Source organism: Cygnus atratus, chromosome 3 (assembly GCF_013377495.2).
Source record: "Cygnus atratus isolate AKBS03 ecotype Queensland, Australia chromosome 3, CAtr_DNAZoo_HiC_assembly, whole genome shotgun sequence".
Classification (NCBI taxonomy): domain Eukaryota; kingdom Metazoa; phylum Chordata; class Aves; order Anseriformes; family Anatidae; genus Cygnus; species Cygnus atratus.
Window position 1 is genome coordinate 62,489,022 of NC_066364.1, and position 20,160 is coordinate 62,509,181.

The 20,160-nt window shown below is 37.4% G+C and overlaps 1 protein-coding gene across 9 annotated transcripts in view; it reads right to left on the reverse strand.

Moving 5' to 3' along the window:
- REPS1 (RALBP1 associated Eps domain containing 1) overlaps nucleotides 1–20,160 on the reverse strand; it is a 67,212-nt gene that overhangs the window by 38,883 nt on the left and 8,169 nt on the right. For all 9 annotated transcript variants that reach the window (XM_050709747.1, XM_035538713.2, XM_050709745.1 and 6 more), the window contains exons 2-3: nucleotides 11,680–11,803; nucleotides 6,887–7,083 (exon numbers count right to left, since the gene is read on the reverse strand). In XM_050709747.1, coding sequence (XP_050565704.1) covers nucleotides 6,887–7,083; nucleotides 11,680–11,803 — 321 coding nt within the window. The remainder of the gene's footprint in view (nucleotides 1–6,886; nucleotides 7,084–11,679; nucleotides 11,804–20,160) is intronic.

Consider the following 20,160-nt stretch of genomic DNA (forward strand, 5'->3'; position numbering starts at 1 on the left):
AACAAAGCTAAGACATCTCAAAAGTTGTTTCAGCAGTGGACAAAAATATCTGTTTGGTACTCTCTCACCTGAATATATTATAAGGTATAGTCTTTATTTACCTTTCCAGTTCACCCATAAGGCACAGAGACTAACACACCCTCTGTAAATAAGTTTTCAAGCATTTAATAACACACTTGAATGTGTGCTATCCCATAACTTGTGTTAGTTTCAGACAGCTATCCAAATAAACTGAAAGTCACAAGAATATATCCAGAAAGGAGCTTCCTATCAACTGCTAACATACCATCAAGTACCAACAGCCAGATCGACTGCAGGTTTCCACACGATTATTCCCAAAAATTCATCTACTTTGCCAAAAATGCAAAGGCCATTGTGCTTTTTAACAATATTACCTCTGTAAAAACCTAAGTCAATCAGAAAGTGCCATAAACCAGCATTCTTCAATCAAGGTACATACTACAACTACACGTATCCTAACAAAAAAAGTTTTAGGGGCCACGATGACAAGATTAGTTTCTGATGTGCTGATGCAGACTCTCTCTCACTTTTCTTTTTATCTCTGATTTCTATATTTCCTTGGATACAGGGTCAGCATGGCTGGTTCTGCAACTGAGATTTTATGGAGTCCTAACAACTGAGTCAGATTTCTTTAAACAAGTTCCTATGCCACATGACTTTCAACATTTCATTCAAAGTATTTAAATGGATGCCCATACATATTTGCAAAGAGTGTTACAAAGCAGCTGAGAGCAGTACTAAATCACTTAAATTTTTAATGCATAAACCATCCATTTGCACAACTATTTTCCACAGTATCTCTACCAGCCAAGATTTTTATTGCAGTTACTTACCCTTCTGAAATTTGCCTGAAGTTGCCTCTTCTTAGTGTCTTACTTGGCAAGAAATTTATTTCAGATGGTAGTATATTTTTGCTCTTACAGGTAACGTGGGGGAAAGATGGGAAAGAATACTCCAGTATTCTTATCTAGTTAAGTCAGATGGTCCAAACAGACACAGAAGAAACCGTGAAGTAGACAAATGTAAGATACCTACCTAAAGGAAAACCACTCACTACTTCTAGTAACTGGATGTGAACATTAAGTCTTGACACAGTCCCCACGAAGCAGCCTTGTCCTAAGGAATCTGACAACTGTTATTATTGAATAAGCCTAACACTTTGACTTATGCTCAAGCTATAAACCATAAATGATCCCCAACTTCAAATCTTCTAACACTTTCCATAAAATTTTGTGAGATTTTTTGTCAGATCATGAAAAGCACAAAGAGGCCTAACAGTTAACTTTGTTCTTACCATTCCAGTCAATGTTATATTGAAATCCTAAACATTTACAAATTTCCCACAACTAATTTGGAGCTTCAGCTTACAGACTTCAAAATTATTAAACAGAAAAAACACACAATTAATTCTAATGTCAAAATGCTTCTGGAAGAAGCTGAAGATGTGTCAAGTCCTTCTTCATTATGAGACATTCCCAAAACATTTTAAATCAACTGAGCAAGGCACAGATGTGCTCTCCTGTGCAATCTCAGTCCCTCTCAAACCACTCCTCACATTCACTGAGCTAACTTATTAGAAGCTTAAAACTAAACACCTTTTTTTATATATTTTAATATTTATATAAAAAACGGCTCAACCAAAGTACTAATGGATTGATGCAAGCATAAAGAAGGAAGACACAGTCCAGAAAAGACTGAGAGGCAGGACCATAGGAACATTGACTCAGATGCAAAAGCAGTCATGGAAAAGCACAGTGAGTAAGGACTTACCGAAACTAACTACATACAGGTTAACTCACCCTTTATAAACAGGAAAACAACTAGGTGCCTGCCTTTGCAGTGGACAAGCAGTTGCCGTTTTAATATACTCATGCCTAAGAGAAAGTGAAAACTTCATACAACAGACCACATTGACTTTACACCAGACTTCCAGTTTTAGTAAACAGAGGCAATATGTTCCTGAGGAACACCTCTGTTCCTCAACGGCCACATACATTCACTCTCAAAACGCTCGCAGTTTATGAGAGAATATGATGCAGTTGAGAAGGGATGTTCATTTTCCTCTGTCCAATCTATTAGTAAAAGAATCTAATTTTGAAAACCTGAAATATCTGGGATCAGATTTTCTGAGAGTATTACAGTACAGAACCTAAATGGAACGCTCTTCAAAATACTAACATGTAACAGCTACAATAGTTTGTGCAACTCACTGATAACTTCCTGGTTTTCAATTTTATCAATTTTAACAGAAGTTACCTACCTAATCTCTTTGGGAACTTGAACAATTTTACTCATCTGCATATGTATCATTACGTTAATGTATCGTTTATTAAATCAGCTACTATTAAAATCTTATTTTGAAAAAATGTTGAAACACTTTCAAAGCAATTCTATTAAATCTTTAATAAAAATTTTATTAACATAAGATTTTAATTTCTATCCGAACAAAACTCAATAGAAGTGATAGTAATTGCAACATTCTGGCTTTGACTATCTTAATACATTTATCTTCCCTCTACTTTATTGCAGAAAACAGATGTAAATTAAAGCATGTTGAAATAAATAATTAACATTTTCATGTTACATCAATCCACTGAGAACACTCTTCTCAATTACAAAAATAAACTCATAGTTAACAGGCAAAAATCGAGTGATACATCTTAATTAAAAAAAAGTCACATTAAAAATCAACCTAACCTAAGTTGTTAAGAAAGCATGATTTTTATTAAACTGGAATTACTAAACTAAGACATTATGAAGGAACTAGTACTTTTGGGGGCTGATAAGCAGTAACTAAACGTGCTAATTAAAAAAAGGTGTTATAATATACAGCTCTAAAAAGAGAGCCATAGTGAATGTAAGTCAAACAAACTGGTGTAAAGCAAAACAATACTGTGCTAAAGCAACTCTGGAGTGATCTCAACCTCAAAAGGAAATCGCAAGCATACATGAGTCAAATGGGATGATAAACCTTTTCCTGGATCTCATCACACCTCAGGCCAGAAGAAAGCCTCCTAAGAAGAATTCCAGAGACAATGAAGCCAGACATGGTATCCGAAGGGTAGCTCTAAGGGTGTTGTGATCCAGGTCCTGATACCACACAGCCTGCATAAGAGTCAGGGAACAGATCCATTATGAAGAAAGATTATGCTAGAGGTGGTAATTGCATTGCAGAACCCATGATTTGGTAATTAACTAGCATTCACATTGAAGAACAAAATAGTCCAAGGTTCAATGGAACCTTCTCTGCATGAAGCACTACATGTTCTTAGATGGGAGCGTGGCTCAGCCAACCACAAACTTGTTTGACCTCAATAATCTGAAAGGTTTTAGACTAAGTTTTGAAGAAAATAACTAAAATCCCAGAGAAAGAGGATAAATCACAGCACCAGAAATTATACTCAAGTTGGTTGATATTTTTGTGGTTTTCTAGACAAAGGAACCACGCTACACTTAACCTAAAATTCAGAATACTTCAGTGTGGTGCCATGCGGGACAATTCCAACAACCTGTAGATTAATACAGGAATTTAAGTGGCTAAAGAACCCACTACAGAATGAACTGCATTAGCATGAGAACTACGACTGAAATGAAAGCTCTAAAAGACTGACTTGGGGAATGACCTAACTTGATGCTTTAGGTAATTGTTTATACACACTAAATAGCACACTGATGAATTCTGACAACAAATGTAAAGGGGGCATCAGAATTACTTCAGGGACATAGATAACACCGTACTATCAAATTTTAAAGTGCAAAATAGTTTCTTGCAGAATAGAAATGAATATCAAAGTGCATAATGAGGATCAACAAGTTGAAGACAAGACTGATCCGTAACAACTGTCAGACCACTAACTTGTCAATTATAGCAGCTGTGGAAAAAGGAGACCTGTCAAGATATGATGTGAGACATCCATCAGAAACAGGAATGTATCTTAAAAATAATTATTAGTACTAGAGAGATCTCATCTGAAACAAAAAATAAAAACCTAGCCAGGTATTTCCTATGAGAACAAATTTGGATCAAGGGCAGAGAAAGATTACAAGGATTATTGTGAAATATTTTGTCAAACAAAAACTGAGATTATGGACCATTATATAGATGCCACAATGTCAGCAGAAGTGTTTTGATCTGCCTACTGTATTATTTGGCAAGAAGAAATTCCTCTAGCAGAAAAAAATATTTTCTCCCTGTGTTTTATCTCCACTAGGGTCTGCAGTCAACATACAGTTAGTAAAGGTTTGATTCATTATTTGTCTTTACTCTTACAGTCAGTTTTGTAACTTCCATGAGAGCTGGGCATGACTTCAGTCATCTACTACTCATACTAGTAATATTAAAAACCCACAAACTTCTGGCTAGTGCTTCATTTACATAATACCATTATAAACTAAAAATTTCACCACAAAAATGGCTAGAAAAAAAAAAAAAGGATGTTCTTGAATTTACCTTATGCTTACTTTAAAAGAAACCTCATTTACAACTGTTTTCAAACACAACCTGATTGCAATTTCCTGACACTCCACTGCCTCTGAATGGAGCTCATTGAGGGGAGCAGCGAGAACAACGCATTGATAAAGAAAGTTCTAGCTATGACATTCCAGTATACAATACCTTAAGTGAAATTCTTCTACATACGTTACTTGTAATTATGGAACATTAACCTGTGCGTGACTAATTTCACCAATATAGAAAATGTCACATGAAAGTAACCAAGGCCAAGATATCATATGATTTCACCTAAAACACTCTTGCTGAAATATTATTTATGAAATCAGTGTATTTTGAAGTAGTTAACATTGACAAGGCCAGCAAGCAGTTTAAGAAAAAAATCAAAATCCAAAGTCACTAACGGAGTATCTAACAGCTAAATGACAAGCTCTGTAAATGAAGTATATAAGCTTAGGACAAATTCCTCCCAAAAGAAAAGTGACCTATAGAAAAATAATTTACTTCTCAAACTCCAGCTCCTTCCATCTTCATCACTGAAAGAGGTAGCATGTAATGGCAATTCACAGTCTAAACTTATTTCTTTAACAAATCTGAGCAATATCTCCAGGTAAAAACAACTGGATCAGAAATTTCTAGGAAAAAAACAGCTTCTATTTTGGGAAAAAAACCTGTTTATGTGTTTAAGTGAGAAACTTGGGTTCCCATCGCTTTCTCAGTTAAAGAGCACTCAAATTCTCTGCTCGTTTCTAATATGGTCTAATCAATAAATATTAGATTGGGACAAGGCTGCTTGAATAGATTCATTGTACAGTCAGAAATGTAAGAATCAGCCACAGAAAATCTAGTTTTACAACTGAGTGCAAAATCAGACAATACTTCCCTGATGTTCTGAACCATGAATACAGCTTAAAACTGCTGGACTCAATGCAGTGTTGTCTGCTACATCTGCTCCAAGACTGTTTCCTGGGCCAGATCTCTCAAAGCACTTGTACACAGACTTTCTTTATCCTGATACACCTATACAGATTTGTGTGAGAGAGAGATACCGGGCTTTTTACGTCAGCCAAGACAGAAAAAATGAAATTTGGATGCTTATACACCTTTCTGAGTATGTGGTTTCTTTGACAGAATTTGTAGACTTCAAACACCAGACTTTGTTATTTTGAAGTTACAACAGGTCATATTTCTGTATCAAATTACAGCCATTCACCAAAACTCAACACCCAATTGGAAGCATACAAATATTATTTCAACCAAACTAAAATCCCATCATCAGATCAAGTGGGTCTGTGATTGTTGATTTCCTGATGGGCCTCTCTGGAACTATATTTCAAACATACCTACCCAAATTTGGACAACAACAAGCTATCTTCAGTAAGACCTCATTTCATCAGTCTTCATTTGCAATTTGGAAGGAAGTAGCAAGCAAACAATGATTACAGGTGGCCTCTGCCAATTTACTCCACACCACTTTAAAAACAATGGATCAACCTCAGCTACTTCCAGAGAGATTAATAAACATTTGTTGATGAGTGAGTTCTTTGACTCACAGCAAGATTAAGAATAATTTCCAAGTTACTTGATTCTCTACAAACCAAGCTCAGGAAAGAGCATGTCATGGTGGAAGAAAACAGGAGAGTCAACACCTATGCACAGACACATACACCCTGGAAAACACAGTATTTGAACTTAGTGTTCTTGCTTTTGTTAGATTTCCCCACGGAAAGCGAATGTAAATACTATAATTAAACAAAGAATTATGAGGAAGCACAAAGTTGTAAGCCCATACAGTTTTCATTCATTCACGTATTCAGTAGCTTAAAAATGGGAACCAGTGAGCAAAAGGAAATCAGTGTCCTCATTACTACAACACAATGAAAAATTGTACAAAAATGCGTGTCTTATTTCTGGTTCTTATCTTCTGTACTTAACAATCAAAATCCTGAACAATAAAATGTAAGAAAGAGAACAGTCATTGTGAGATTTTTCTAAATAAAGTATTTCAGGTTTAAGGTTATGACAGCATATTGAAGGACTAGACATCCAGTCTTCAATGGCATTCAGTAATGCTGTTGTGAAGATCAGAAAGCTGACGTGAACCATCTGATCAACTAGATACTAATGCAATGATTACCACTTTATAGTTGCAATCATATTTTATGCATTTATTTCCCCTTCTGTCTCAATTCTTTATCAATTATCACCAATATTTCAAACATGTTCTAAGACTGCATTAAAAAAATGCCCCCTACAAAGATTTTAGCAGCGGATGTAGTATATAACAACTTATAATTTTTGTTTTTTTAAATAAACAATATTGAAAGCAACAAAGTTCAGAAATGCTATCAGATTGATACCTATGTGGCAAAGTAGTGGTTACAAGTCCTATTTAATCCTTTAAAGTTAATTTACCTGTTGATCAGTTGATGTACGTTGCTGAACAGCATCATGGCTCACGGAGCCTTTTTTGACTTGTATCCTGCCAGGTGGAGGAGGAATCACACCCGAATATGAAGCTGGGTTATCAGCATCCGAAGAATACAAGGCTGTGTGTCTTGATTCTTGTTCATTCTTTGACACTACAAATCTGGGAAGAGGGAGGTCCTTTACTGTTTAAAAAAACAGAGCAGGCCATTTACTGTACAGAACTATGAATCTTAAAAAAAAAACATGCACTTGATTTTGTAGTTAAAATTTCATGTGCCTCAATTATTTAAACACTGAGAACACTGCTACAGTCAAGCCAACACCTGCAGGTTGGAAAAAAGCAAATGCCTTTTCTTCATCACGCTTTATGATTCTTGTAGCCAAATTCTGGTACAGGAACTTAATGGAGCTATGTGAGGTAAGTTTTGCGCTACAAATCTGCATTTAATGGAGTAGCAACCAGACAGTCCAGATTTAGCTCATTTTTATCTTAGTTTTACCAAGATTTTAACTCCTGAAGTGTGATTTGCAGTAACTATCGAGATATTATCATTTCTAGCACATACATAAAATCAGAACATCTTCATAAAAATGGTTCATCAGCAAAACAAATGCTGAAATACTACAATATGTTCACCATCATCTTTTAGTGAGTTGCTGCCATTTTTATTTATAGCAGACAATATAATCTAGCCTTATTGCAAAAACCACAAATAATGACTAAACACAGCTGTGTATGCCTTTCTACATGAGAAGCTAAATTAGTTGTTTTAATGAGATAAACTGGGAACAATATCCAATATCACCTTCCTTTGTTATGAACATCTATAAAATAAAGTTTCTACAAAAAATAGAAGGCCCTTAGCTTTATGTATCATAGTTAAGAATTATATAAATCATCTACTTCTCACTGCAAGATTTCTATCATTTTTCTGAATCCCAGGCAGTTTTCTCACTGGTCTACCGTGAATCAAAATAAACCATGAATTTGCCATACAGCTTACTCATATATTTGGTGTGTTTGAAAAACAATTTACAAGCATGGGCCAAGTTTAATTTCTCCCACTGATTGCTGTACATTGATTTTGATATTGAAAAATTGGTCAGTGGTACTATCAATTATACTAAAATTAACGAAATGGCATACAATTTATTACAAAAACTTTATACATTAAATTGATTTGTACTTGAGTGTCATTTGAATCAACAGCACTCAACAATTAGACAACTTTTTGTATCCAGTATTAAAGAAAAATCGTCCCAGTAAGAACAAATTCTCGACTTAAGCCTCAGTCACTAGGCACAACTCAACATGCTAAATGGTTTTCAACACAAGGAAGAAGCAGGCAACACAACCTCTGCTAAATTTCTGGTCACTCATCAGACAAACGTTAAAACAATTTCTAATTTCTTCCTCATTCTTGGATGCCCATTTCCATATCTTCACTGTACTCTGTGTTGTACTAGGAAATTCATTTCCATGGCTGAAAAGTGAACTAAAACCAGCCCACAAAAAAAGTGAAAAAGTCATTGCATAGAACACTAGAATGTCTGACACTGGGGAAGTCAAGAGGGCTGGAGCACCTCTTCTATGAAGAGCGGTTGAGAGAGATGGGGATGTTCAGCCTAAAGAGAAGGCTCCAGGGTGACCTTATTGAAGCTTTTCAATACTTAGAGAAGGCTTTAGAAAAAAAGATCAAATTTTTGCTTGGGCAGATAATGACAGGACAAGGGGGAATGGCTTTAAGCTAAAAGAGGGGAAACAGATTAGAGGAAATTCTTCACTCAGAGGGTGGTGAGGCCCTGGCACAGGTTGCCCAGAGAGGTTGTGGATGCCCCATCCCTGGAGGTGTTCAAGGCCAGGCTGGATGAGGCCCTGGGTGACCTAGTCTAGTGGGTGGCATCCCTGCCCATAGCAGTGGGGTGGGAACTAGATGGTCTTTCAGGTCCCTTCCAACCCAAGCTGTTCTATGATTCTATGGTAAGAAGTCTATTGAGTCTACACAACTGTTTGTTCCATCATGAGGTTTTGGCATGAGGTACCTAGCTAGCACCATCTCACAAAATAACATCCAGGGCTCGTAAGGAACATGAAATATTGTTTAAAGACAAGACTAGATAATGATTTATTCTTACTGTACTACTAAATTTTTACATGGGAATTGAAATATAAGACATCTTTATTTCTGTCATTTCCCTGTAACAGGGGAAAAACTCATTTTAACACTGACATTTGCTATAATTCAGAAATTCCTGAATTATAACTGCAACAGCTGTTATGAATGGAATTATGATCCTGAATTCAAACAAATTATAAAGTTTTCCATACTTTTCATGCCCACATCCTTGTTAACATCATCTTCCACCAAAACTGGTATTCCATACTTAGAAAGCAAACATTACTTTAGAGAGACTGCTCATTAATGTCTCAATTTTTAGCTTCCTGGAAGGACAATTTTCTGGGATGGCAAAAACAAACAAATTGAGAGGATTGTAGTATAATTAAAGCCAGTATTTTTAGTAAACAACATTAGTCTATTCATAAAAACATTTGGTTAACTGAGAATCAACTGGACAAAAATTGCATTGAATGGACGTAGCACCCAAAATTTGACCGTAGTCTGGTCTCAGCAACTCGCATAAAGAAAGCTTCCTGCCCACTGAAGAGAAACACAGGGACCCACACAGCAAAACAAACAAGAAGAGAAGGGGAGAGAAAATGTAAACGCGTGAAAAATATTTAAGACAGTCACAGAATAAAAAACATGCACAGAATACAGAGATATAAAGTAAATGTCCTAAAATAAAAGCTTTAACTAACTTTAAATATTTAAGCTTTGAAGAGAGAACGGACAGTTTAGTTTGGGATAGCCTCTTCAAACCCTCCAGGAGATGAACTATGGACAAAACCCAGCTGGCCAGGCTGCTGAACCCTAGTGCTCAAAGGAAGATAACCGAAGCTCAGAATCATTTTACAAGTCTTTAGCCTTTTGTATTTTAGCTGCTTAGTATCTGCAACGACACCCCCAAAATTATCCTAGAAGCCCAGATTTCATAGACAGGACTGGAACCACTGCAACCAAGGCAAAAGACAACCAAAGCTAAAAACAGGGTAAACATAAATGTTCTGTTAATTATACTTACTGTATTTAGTAGGTTTGGAACTGGTTACAGAAAATTATTCCTAGAAGAAACCATTACTAGTCTTTCTAGTATTGTTATAAACCAATGAAAGGTACACCATCATAGAAGTTCCAGTTGCCACTTTTTTGTGAGAGTTTTCATATTTTTGAATTAATTCTGTACCTTCATTTCAATTCTTTCCTTCAAATTCCTTCTGATATCACAGCTAACCTTTTTCATATTAGAAAGTCCAATTAAGGTATCAAATATTAAAATCAAGCATATGAAAACTCTGAAACAATTACACATAGAGATTACAGACTTTCTTCAATGGGCATTTGATAAACTATGGTGGGATTATTCATCAAGCCCCAGTTCTATGAAGTATTAGGAGCTGAAGGTTCCTTTTCCAACTTGCTGATTCTACGGCATTCTGCTACAATTTGCTGAAGCTTTAGACCACTCAGCACAAAAACAAGGGTAACAGTTTATACACTGAGGGTGGCTTACGAGCAGAAAGGAACTTGAATATTAGCAAAGTGTTGAATAAGACTATGCACTTTTCCAAAAGGCTACAAAAAATGAAAGCAGTATAAACCATTTGTACAATTCTAGAATAAACGTAATTGTAAAGTATACTTGATGATTCCTTGCTTTTATAGGACTGAAGTATGTGATAAAGCTATCAAATGGCTTTTAATGTAGTTTCCTTACCTACTCTGCTTAATCTATATTTTTCAGAAAGAAAGCTTAAGAGTTTTTATATTACCAGCATATAAAAATTCTCATAACATGTATTCTACAAACAAAACTTGCCACAGAAGTCACCCTTATACAAAGTTGCACTCCAAAAATATCTGCAAGCTGAGAGTTATGTGCTTGCTGCAAAAGGCTGCAGTGGCTTACAATTCAGTACATCATTTTCCTAAATCTCTTTTCATCTCAGAGCAACATGGATCCACTTACAGAAGGCTACAGCAGAGCCTCGTATCAAAGCTCTCTGCGCTGTTCTGAACCCTCATTCTAAAATGAGCATCTCCTATTTCTAATTAATTACCCACATCACAGCTGACCTTTGAAAAAGCAAGATAACATGTTTTGGCTGATAAAGATCTTGTACAGCTCAGGTTTTTCAATAGAAAGATCTTAAGCCATTAATCTCTGTATTTGGGCTACACAAGGGAGAAAACTGTCAAGCCAAGTGCAAAGGAATGTGTCACTGGAAAAGGTAAGTGCATTTGTTGTAATCAAGGCTCCATAAACTCATCACCTACAAAAGCCTGCAAATGTTGCATTCCTCTTTTCCTTCACACATTAGTCCTATTTGTACTTTATTCAGAGGATGCAGCACAAAAGTTATCACACAGTAATCTATAGAATGAAATTGCCCCCAACACTGTAGTCAGTAGTATTTGCCCACTTGGCCCATGATAGCACAGCACTCCTCACTCAGTAGGAGGAGTAAGATATCTCATTTATTGCATAATAAGAACACGCTTCCTCATAGTCTCTCCACAGCTGGTATTAAGTTAGTAACACACATAGAAAGACATACCATATTAATTTACAAGATTACTCTAACAAACTCTGTGAGCCAAGTACAGCAATTCCGCTTAGCAACTGAGTTCCAGCCCACCCTCCATCCTTTATTTTACCTGTATTCAAGCTTTCCACTCTTAGAGGGAGACCAGACTGGGCCACAGCAACAAGTTTCAAAGCAATATAAAACTGACTTCTTCCAAAATAGCCAAGTCTTGTTGCACCACAGAGCTCCATAATCTGCAACAAAACACACAGTTACTTCTATAAGGAAACTTAAAATACAAACTGCTCTACAGAGGCAATTTCATACATTTCAAAGCAGCCTACCTTGCATTAAATGCTCATAACTTTCTATATACAACCTTTCAGTAACAACTTCACATGGAATCCCTAAATAGTAGGTGGCAAGACTTAAAGAGAATGACATTCTTCACAACCAGAAGTTGCAAGTCTGAATCTTATGTTTTTCCCAATTATCTAACTTTTATTCTCATAACATCTGTGAGAGCCTAGGTGAAAAAAGACACTGCTGGGGACTTTTTTTTTTTTAAATTAGACTAGAAAGCCCATAAGCATCCTACTTCACTACTAGCTATTCTATCAGCAGCTATACTGTCTTTGTTTCTTATCTATTATAGAAAAGAAAAATCTGCTTTTAAGGGTATTAGTATTATACTGATTACCAGATGTAATCCAGAAACATGAAATGAGGGTTTTCAAGTTCAATTCTCAAAATTGAACAGGATGTTACTAATAAAATTGGAGAAATGGTCCTGCCCCTTATCTCTCCCCGATTTCTGCCTGAAGAATTTCCATGAAGATGGTAGGATTTATAAAAAGTGAAAATTCGATACAGTTGTAAATGGTATCTTCCAGCCTATTCTGATATAGGTTTGCTACAGCTCAACTTCTAACTTGTAAAATAAACCTGTAAAGCATTCAGAGCACAAAAAAAGTATGTGTATATATATATATATATATATATATATCTCAAATCACTTCAGGATTGAAGAAGGCAAATCTTCACGTTCTCTAAATGATGACAGAGATGCTCTGTTTCACTTAAGAAATACAGCACAAAAGTGATGTTATCTTATTCCCCTTTCTTCCCCCATGTGCCACATGAAAGTGATTTAGTATCTTTTTGTTATGAATTTAGAGAAATTTTGGTCCCTTCAAGCTGTCACATTCAAACACACTGCCTGCTTTCGCCCCCCCTTTGGGAGTCTGCAAACCTGGTAGGGATACATTCCTGCTTTGGTAAGGTCACTGGCAAGACATTAAACATGACATGCCCCAAATCAGACTGAATTCAACAATCCACTTTTTCTTTTAACCCACCTAGCAGTCCCATCAAGACCGTAATATTCCAAATGAGACACAGCAATGCTGTTAGACACCATGGTGAAAGCCTTGCTGAAGTCAAGGTAGATAACATCACTGCTCTTCTCCCCTTACGCAGTTCTTGTCTTTCCATCACAGCAATCTGGTTGACAAGTTTCCTTGCTAAATTCATGCTTGCTGACCCTAGTCACTAGTTTTGCCGTATGCTAAGAAATGGCTTCCAGGTGGACTTGCTCTATGATTTTCTCACAGACTGAAGAGTGTCTGACCAAGATGCAGTTCTTTGCTGAAGGCGGCTACATGTCTTTCACCAGTCACCAAGATCCCTGATCTTCACAATCCAAAGATAAGAAAGAAGGCTTACAATGACGTTAGCTAGCTCTCACAACACGCTCAGAAGCATCCCATCTGATCCCATGAACTTGATATTTCTCAAGAGGTCCACTCTTCTCACAATACTACTAGTACATCTCCTTCAAACCCCTCTCCAGGCTCAAAGGCCTGTGAAACCTCGTCTATGAAGATAAATGCAGAGAAGGTACCCAATCTCAGCCTTATCTACATCCACTAATCACAAATTCCCCTCCTCATCCTTCACATCAGAGCTCAGTCATAAGCTTCCAGTTTAGCAAATCTAGTCTCGATATATTTTCTCAGTCTCGTAACTACTGGGATAAACATTTATTGGGCTTAGAGAAAGCTGTCCTGAAAGATTTCCCAGTTTTCATGAGAAGCAGTTCTAAAGGACAGAGAAGTTCACAGTTACTGGCTGCAGGCAAGTTACAACTGAGAAAGTCGGCTTTGATTTCACATAGCAGCGACTGAACCACAAGGCCCAAAGGAGTTAGTCTGTATGCTGTAGCATTGTTAAAACAGGAGAGAGACTCTGGTAACTACTATCAAACACATGGCTTTATTAACTAAAGCTGAGCTAGATATAGCCCAACAAAAGCTCCTTAGGTATTTCCTTACCATGTACCAGGATTCTAGGACCTCACGAAAATAAGCTGTTGTGAAACCTGTCACAGGAAGGAGTGGGAAGCGGACAAAGACTTAGTCCCAAAGCACTCCCAGGAGGATCAACAGGTCTACAGCTGTACATAGTGCTCATAAATCCTGCTGTACAGAAGCTTGCTGCAGTAATTCACTTGGCTATGTCTGCATTACACTTCCTACATTGTCCTACGGCACCTGTGTTATTTGGATTTTCCCAATATACTATTTATGCAGCATGGTATCTGGACAGATGCCAATGGATTTCTTTAATGTTCATTAACTAAAGAGTTCAATAATTTTGAATACAGTACATTACTGTCAATACACTAGTTGGACTACAAAGAGTGCCATAAGGAAACAAGTGACAGTAAACTGTCAGGTGAAAACTCAAAAACTTTGAGGCATCAACATCTGAAATAAATTGTCCATGCCCAGCCTAAGGATGAAATAATAACACTAAGTTTAAATAACTGGCAGAATTAAAGCAGTGGAGACTCGACGAGACACAGCTAGAACAAACAAAATCAGCAGAAGAGCTATTTTACTTTTAAAATAAGCACCGTATCCTGGAAGACTGCTGAGTATCCATGCACTTGACAATAATTAAAGAAAAAAAAACTTGTGGATGCAGTGATCTAGCATTAACAGATAAATAACCAAGACGACTCTGGAAAAGCTTTTTATGAAAGGAAGCAGTGACATACTTATTTGAAGCCAATGCAATCATCAGGCAGCAATGGCTTTTGGCAATTTCAAAATCAGTGCCAGACTAGAAGTTGTCTTTTTTGGAGCTAGTCAATATTGCCAGGTTGAAAAAAACCTTTGTTGAAGACTGGATTAATAATTAAGCTACAATGGCAGGCAAGTATTAGAGAGGAAAGACAAGCATGGATTCAGAAAGTAGAGAAAAGTAAAAAAAAAAAAAAGCTATTTAAGTATCATGAGAAGGAAAAAGCAAAGGATACAGAAAAAGAAAAAATTCCTGTACACTGCTGAACAAGGAGTTGTCAAATCCACCCAGACGCATAAAGGAGTCCTCCAGTTCAAACAGACTATAACCCAGACACACGACTGACGGTTGAGCAAAATCACTAAACGCAAAGAACTAGTGGAGCCCCTCAGCTGACTGACAGCATGCTTGAACATACCCAAAACAGCCTACCTATAATCTCCTTGAAGGAGGATTTAAACACTCAACAGGCGAGGCAGTAAGCTATACTGACAGGATCAAAAAAATAAAAATAAAAAAAAATCAAGGGATTGCTTCTCTGAGATTTGTTTTATGTTTAGGACTTTCATCTTCTTAGGACTATTGAGGATAAGGAATAAATTCCTTAAACTCTTCAAGGAATGCAGAGTCATCTTCAAGACAAAATGCTCTATTGCTGTTTTCACCTCCTTAGATATGAAGATCCTGACATTACAGTACTGTGATTAACCAAGTTAATGCCAACAACTCTGTGAAGTTCCAGAATAGCTTGAAACTGTTGATACAAAAATCAGTGCAGTGGCTGTCAATTAGGAAGTTGCACACAGTGCATTTGCATGTTGCAAAGAGGTAACAGTAGCATTAACAATATTAGGAGCTGGCACAGATCAGACGTATATAGGAAGTAGTATGTTGACAAAGGGCACCTCTTCAAGCACATACTTTTTAGAACTCTTACTGGTTTCAAGTAATAGGTCCTTGGACTTGGAAATGATTGTCAACTGAAAAAAATGAAAGGTTGAGAACTTTTTAAGAAATCCAGGTGAAGTGGAACAAATCACATCTATCAAAATGTACCTCTCAGACCTCAGAAAACCTCTCTGGGAAAGTTTCCCAGATTATCACAGTCCCATGCATCCAGGCTCTTTTACAAGGCAAATCAAGCCCACAATCTGTAAATGTTATTTATACAAAAGTACAACAGTTTCTAACTTCTTCAACGGTTAGGCAATAAAGGAAATAAGATGCATGCCACCTACATAGTAAAGATAAAAATCTTTCACCTGCTTGGAGAGAGTTACTAAAGAACTAACCATTCCATAAAAGAGGCCTGTAAGAAGCAAGACTGAGGCACTTCTCAAGGCTGGCAGTGACAACACACATGGTGGATGGTGAGAGGAGGGAGTGAACAAAATCTCCGGTGGACCTTCTGTAACATGTCAACCTAACTAGGATGTTAACACAAGTCTGATACCCACTAAAAGCATATAGACACAAAGTTATTTTTACTTTATAGATACGTGTATACAAATCACATATGGATATTAAGAAAGAAGCAGAACTGAGATTCAGAATAAACATTTTGGTCCCAATTTTATAAACAGATTATTAATTTGAAGTATTCTAGTAGTCCTGCTGTGACTGCATTTTCTTATTGGTATAAACCTTTTTTTTTTTTTTTTTTTAAATCATAAACACAAAGAAACAATGTACATTATCACAGAATGGTTGAAGGTGGAAAGGACCTCTGGAGATAATCCAGTCCAACCACCCTGGCTCAAAGCAGGCTCAGCTACTGCAGGTTGCTTGGGACCATGTCCAGTTGTGTCTGGAGTATATCCAAGGAGGGAGACTCTACAGCCTCTCTGAGCAACCTCTGCCAGTGTTCAGTCAGCCTTAGAGTAAGAAAGTTTTCTCTTAGGTTTAAATGAAACAATTACCGGGAATTATATCCTATAAACTATGCACCAGAGGTGCAACACAAGTTTTCTCGTAAGTTTGTATCAGATACTGTAAAAACTAAAGTTAAACCAGACCATATGAGCACACTGGTGCTTCAGTGCTCAGTACATGATATTCCAGTTTTGCTACACGTATTGACCATAATTTTTTAATGAAAAACAAGCAATACATTCAAAAACAAGCTGAGGATCTACACTTCAGACAAAAAAATAAAAAACAGAATAACCCATACTCTGTTTTTAAGTAATTTAATAAAAATGCAACTATGATTACAGAATGATTTTGATTCACAGTTTAAAATAAAAAACACTGTGTCAATAGTGTTATTTCTGTCTCCCATATGCAGTCATTCTTTGATGAGAATCCTTTGATGTCTCCAATGACACGAAGAGCTTTGCTCTTTGCGGACAAACATTAAACAGAAAATGACATGATACTGTCCAAATTAAAAGTATTGCACTACAGCCTCATATTGGGTACTAGAATATGCTGTCATACAAAGGTGCTCTTCTGAAGTCACATAATCCACTCAACTCAGCTACAACAAAAATTAACCATAACTTGACAGTGTAATGTAATTTGGTATAAGGGAACTTGAAAAAATGTTTTAGTAATCTATACTGTAATTAGTGACCATCCCCGTACACAGAAGACCTAAGACCACCTATTTCCTGTGTTTTTTTCTGAATTGAATAAATCTTTCCTGACATTCGTTACCTTCTAATCTTGTTCTGCAGCCATCTTCAACAGATCAATTTCTGTGACTTCATTTAACTGGATCTATTTCACTAACTGCAGACCACTGTCTTCCAGCCTGACAGCTCTCCAACTAGTCTCTCTCAGCTATCATCAGCTTGACAAAACAATATCGATTAGTTATTATTAAGAATTTGGGAATTTCCTTCAGAAAAATCTCACTTGACAACAGGCAGCTTCTCAGATGCAAGACTTGCTTACAGCACCGTGTAGTAAGAACAAGACAGAGAACTGACAAGAGATCCTCCTTCCGATGAGTTATTTTTAACCAAGTCTCTGACCCAGTTCCCTGCAGGGCTCCACAAACCTTGGCACACAGGAAGAAAAATCTGGAGACAGGACAAACAAACTGCCACTAAGGGAAACAGTCCTAGTATTATTGCTCAGGATTCTACACTTCACCACTATTAGCAGTATCTGGCATATTTAAACAGACTTAAACCTACCTGAAGATCATTGCAAAATGCATTTATGAAGAAGCAGCTATATTTAATTCAGTAACTGTGAAGTAGAAAACATTCATGTGCTGAACAGCAAATATAATATTACCTAGATCTAATACATAGTTATTTTATTAGGTACTTACATATAGCGTTAAGTACACTCAGTTGATACTAAGAATTCCCACCTGCCGGTATATTTGGGACAGTGATGTACTTTGTTGCACAACGAATAGTAAGGTCTTCCTTTCAGGTCCTACTGACCATACCAAGAAGAGGGATCTCGGTCAAAGCCACAAATCTGGCTTCAGAACACAGGCCTTTAAAGAAACAGAACCAATAGCACTGGAGTACTTCCAAGAAGATGCACGCACTCTGGCAATGAACTATTTTGTCTCCTACTGTCTCTATATATGGAGAGACATACTTATCTGTCCTTGATTTTCACACACTGCATGTAGCCATGGTGCAAGCAGACTGCTACAGTACTGTCATGGAATATATTCTGCAACAAATAGCAATAAGAAAAACCTACTCATTAGCTCTGAGAATCAGTTCTCTATGGATAGAGCTAAACTTTCCCATTCCACAGGTCATTTCAGGTTCAAACATACATATGATTCAGAAGTTCCAGAATTAATCACGTCAGAAATAAAGAATTTAATTAGCTTTTATAAAAATGAGCCAGCATTTTAATTCTGAGGAATGACTCTGCTCCAGTATTTTGGAATTTGTAAAACAAGGGTGTCGACTCCCTGAATAAGGGTCAGCAGATTTGGAGTCACGCTTGCGTTCTCTTAATAGAAAAGCAGCAGACAAAAAGCACTGAACATCTGAAATTCTGCTCTGACATACACATGAAATAAATGTATCTTTTAAGAAGTGAATGCATTGAACATTACAACTAAAAATTAATTCAGTGTTTTCACATACTGTACTAATTTTTGAACCGGTCATATTTTAGATCCTTCATTTCTAAATCAATATTTTTCACACGTCTTTATTATTTATCATTGTTTCACACTGATGGGTAGGCTTAGCACCACCACAGTTCTCTCGCTCCGCCTTCTCAAATGGAGGGGAAAAAATATGATAAAGGTCATAGACTGAGGTAAGAACAGGGGAATCACTCACCAATTACCATCAAAGGCAAAACTGACTCAGCGTAGGGAGATTACTGAGATTTACTGCCTACTGGTAACACGCTAGACCAGCGAGAATTAAAAGCAAACTAAAAACACCTTCTCTCCATCCACCCCCTTCAATCTCTTACCCTAAGCAGCGCAGGGGAATGGTGGTTGCAGCCAGTCCCAAACACTTTGTCTTTGCTGCTCCTTCATCCTCAAGGCTCTTCCCCTGCTCCAGCTTGGGTCCCTCCCATGGGATGCCATACTTCCTGAAGGGGGCTTCCCACAGGCTGCAGTTCAAGAACTGCTCCAATACGGGTCCATATCATGGGGTCCATCCTTTAGGAGCAGACTGCTCCAGCAAAGATACCCCAAGGGCAGCAACTCCAGCCAGATCTCCTGCTCCACCGGGGGCTCCTCCACGGGCTGCAGCATGGAGATCTGCTCCATGTGGGACCCATGGGCTGCAGGGGGACAGCCTGCTCCACCAGGGGCCTCTCCACAGGCCGCAGGGGAACTGCTGCTGCCTGCCTGGAGCACGCGTGTTTGAACTACACAAGTTCAAAATGGTGATTTGGAGGGGGCCTCCCTCCAAAGACTACTGATCTAGAGCCACAGACTGTCCCAGAGGGCTAACTCTTAATCAATTATTGCCAAGTATCCTCAAAAATAGGACAAAGAAGCACATCCTTCCTGACTTGGTTAATAGGATCAAAGGAAAATCCATATAGACAGATGAACACTCACTTAGAAAGCAACTATTGTCCTCCCAAGTAAAGGAGTACAAAGCCATAGCTGGAAGACTGGAAAAACTGAAGGTAGAGTTGCTCTCTGCTTGCCCCCAAGATGTTCTCTACCGCTGTTCTTCTGGTAGAGCAGGTGCTCATGTGAAAAAGGTACCTATGATCAGTAACAATAACAAAGCAGCAAGGAGATTTCAGAATAAAAAGAAAAATGAAGCAGCAAAACACAGCCCAGAAAAGCCACTTTCAATTCTTGACACTGAATGAGAAGGTTCTTTTAAAAGGAGATGCACCACATACCTGCCTCTTCCTATGCAATTTTACATCGCTGCTTAACCTAAATAACTCTTCCCTCAGACACACCATTGTTGTGTGGCTCCTTCTCTGCTCTCAGTTGCACAATTCCCCCTTCCTGAGCACTAGCTGATTCTCATATCTGATCGCAGTGTAGTAAGCCTGCAAAAAGTGACAGTTATCTGTTGTTTTATTAAACTGAATCCTTTTAGTTTAAAGCCAA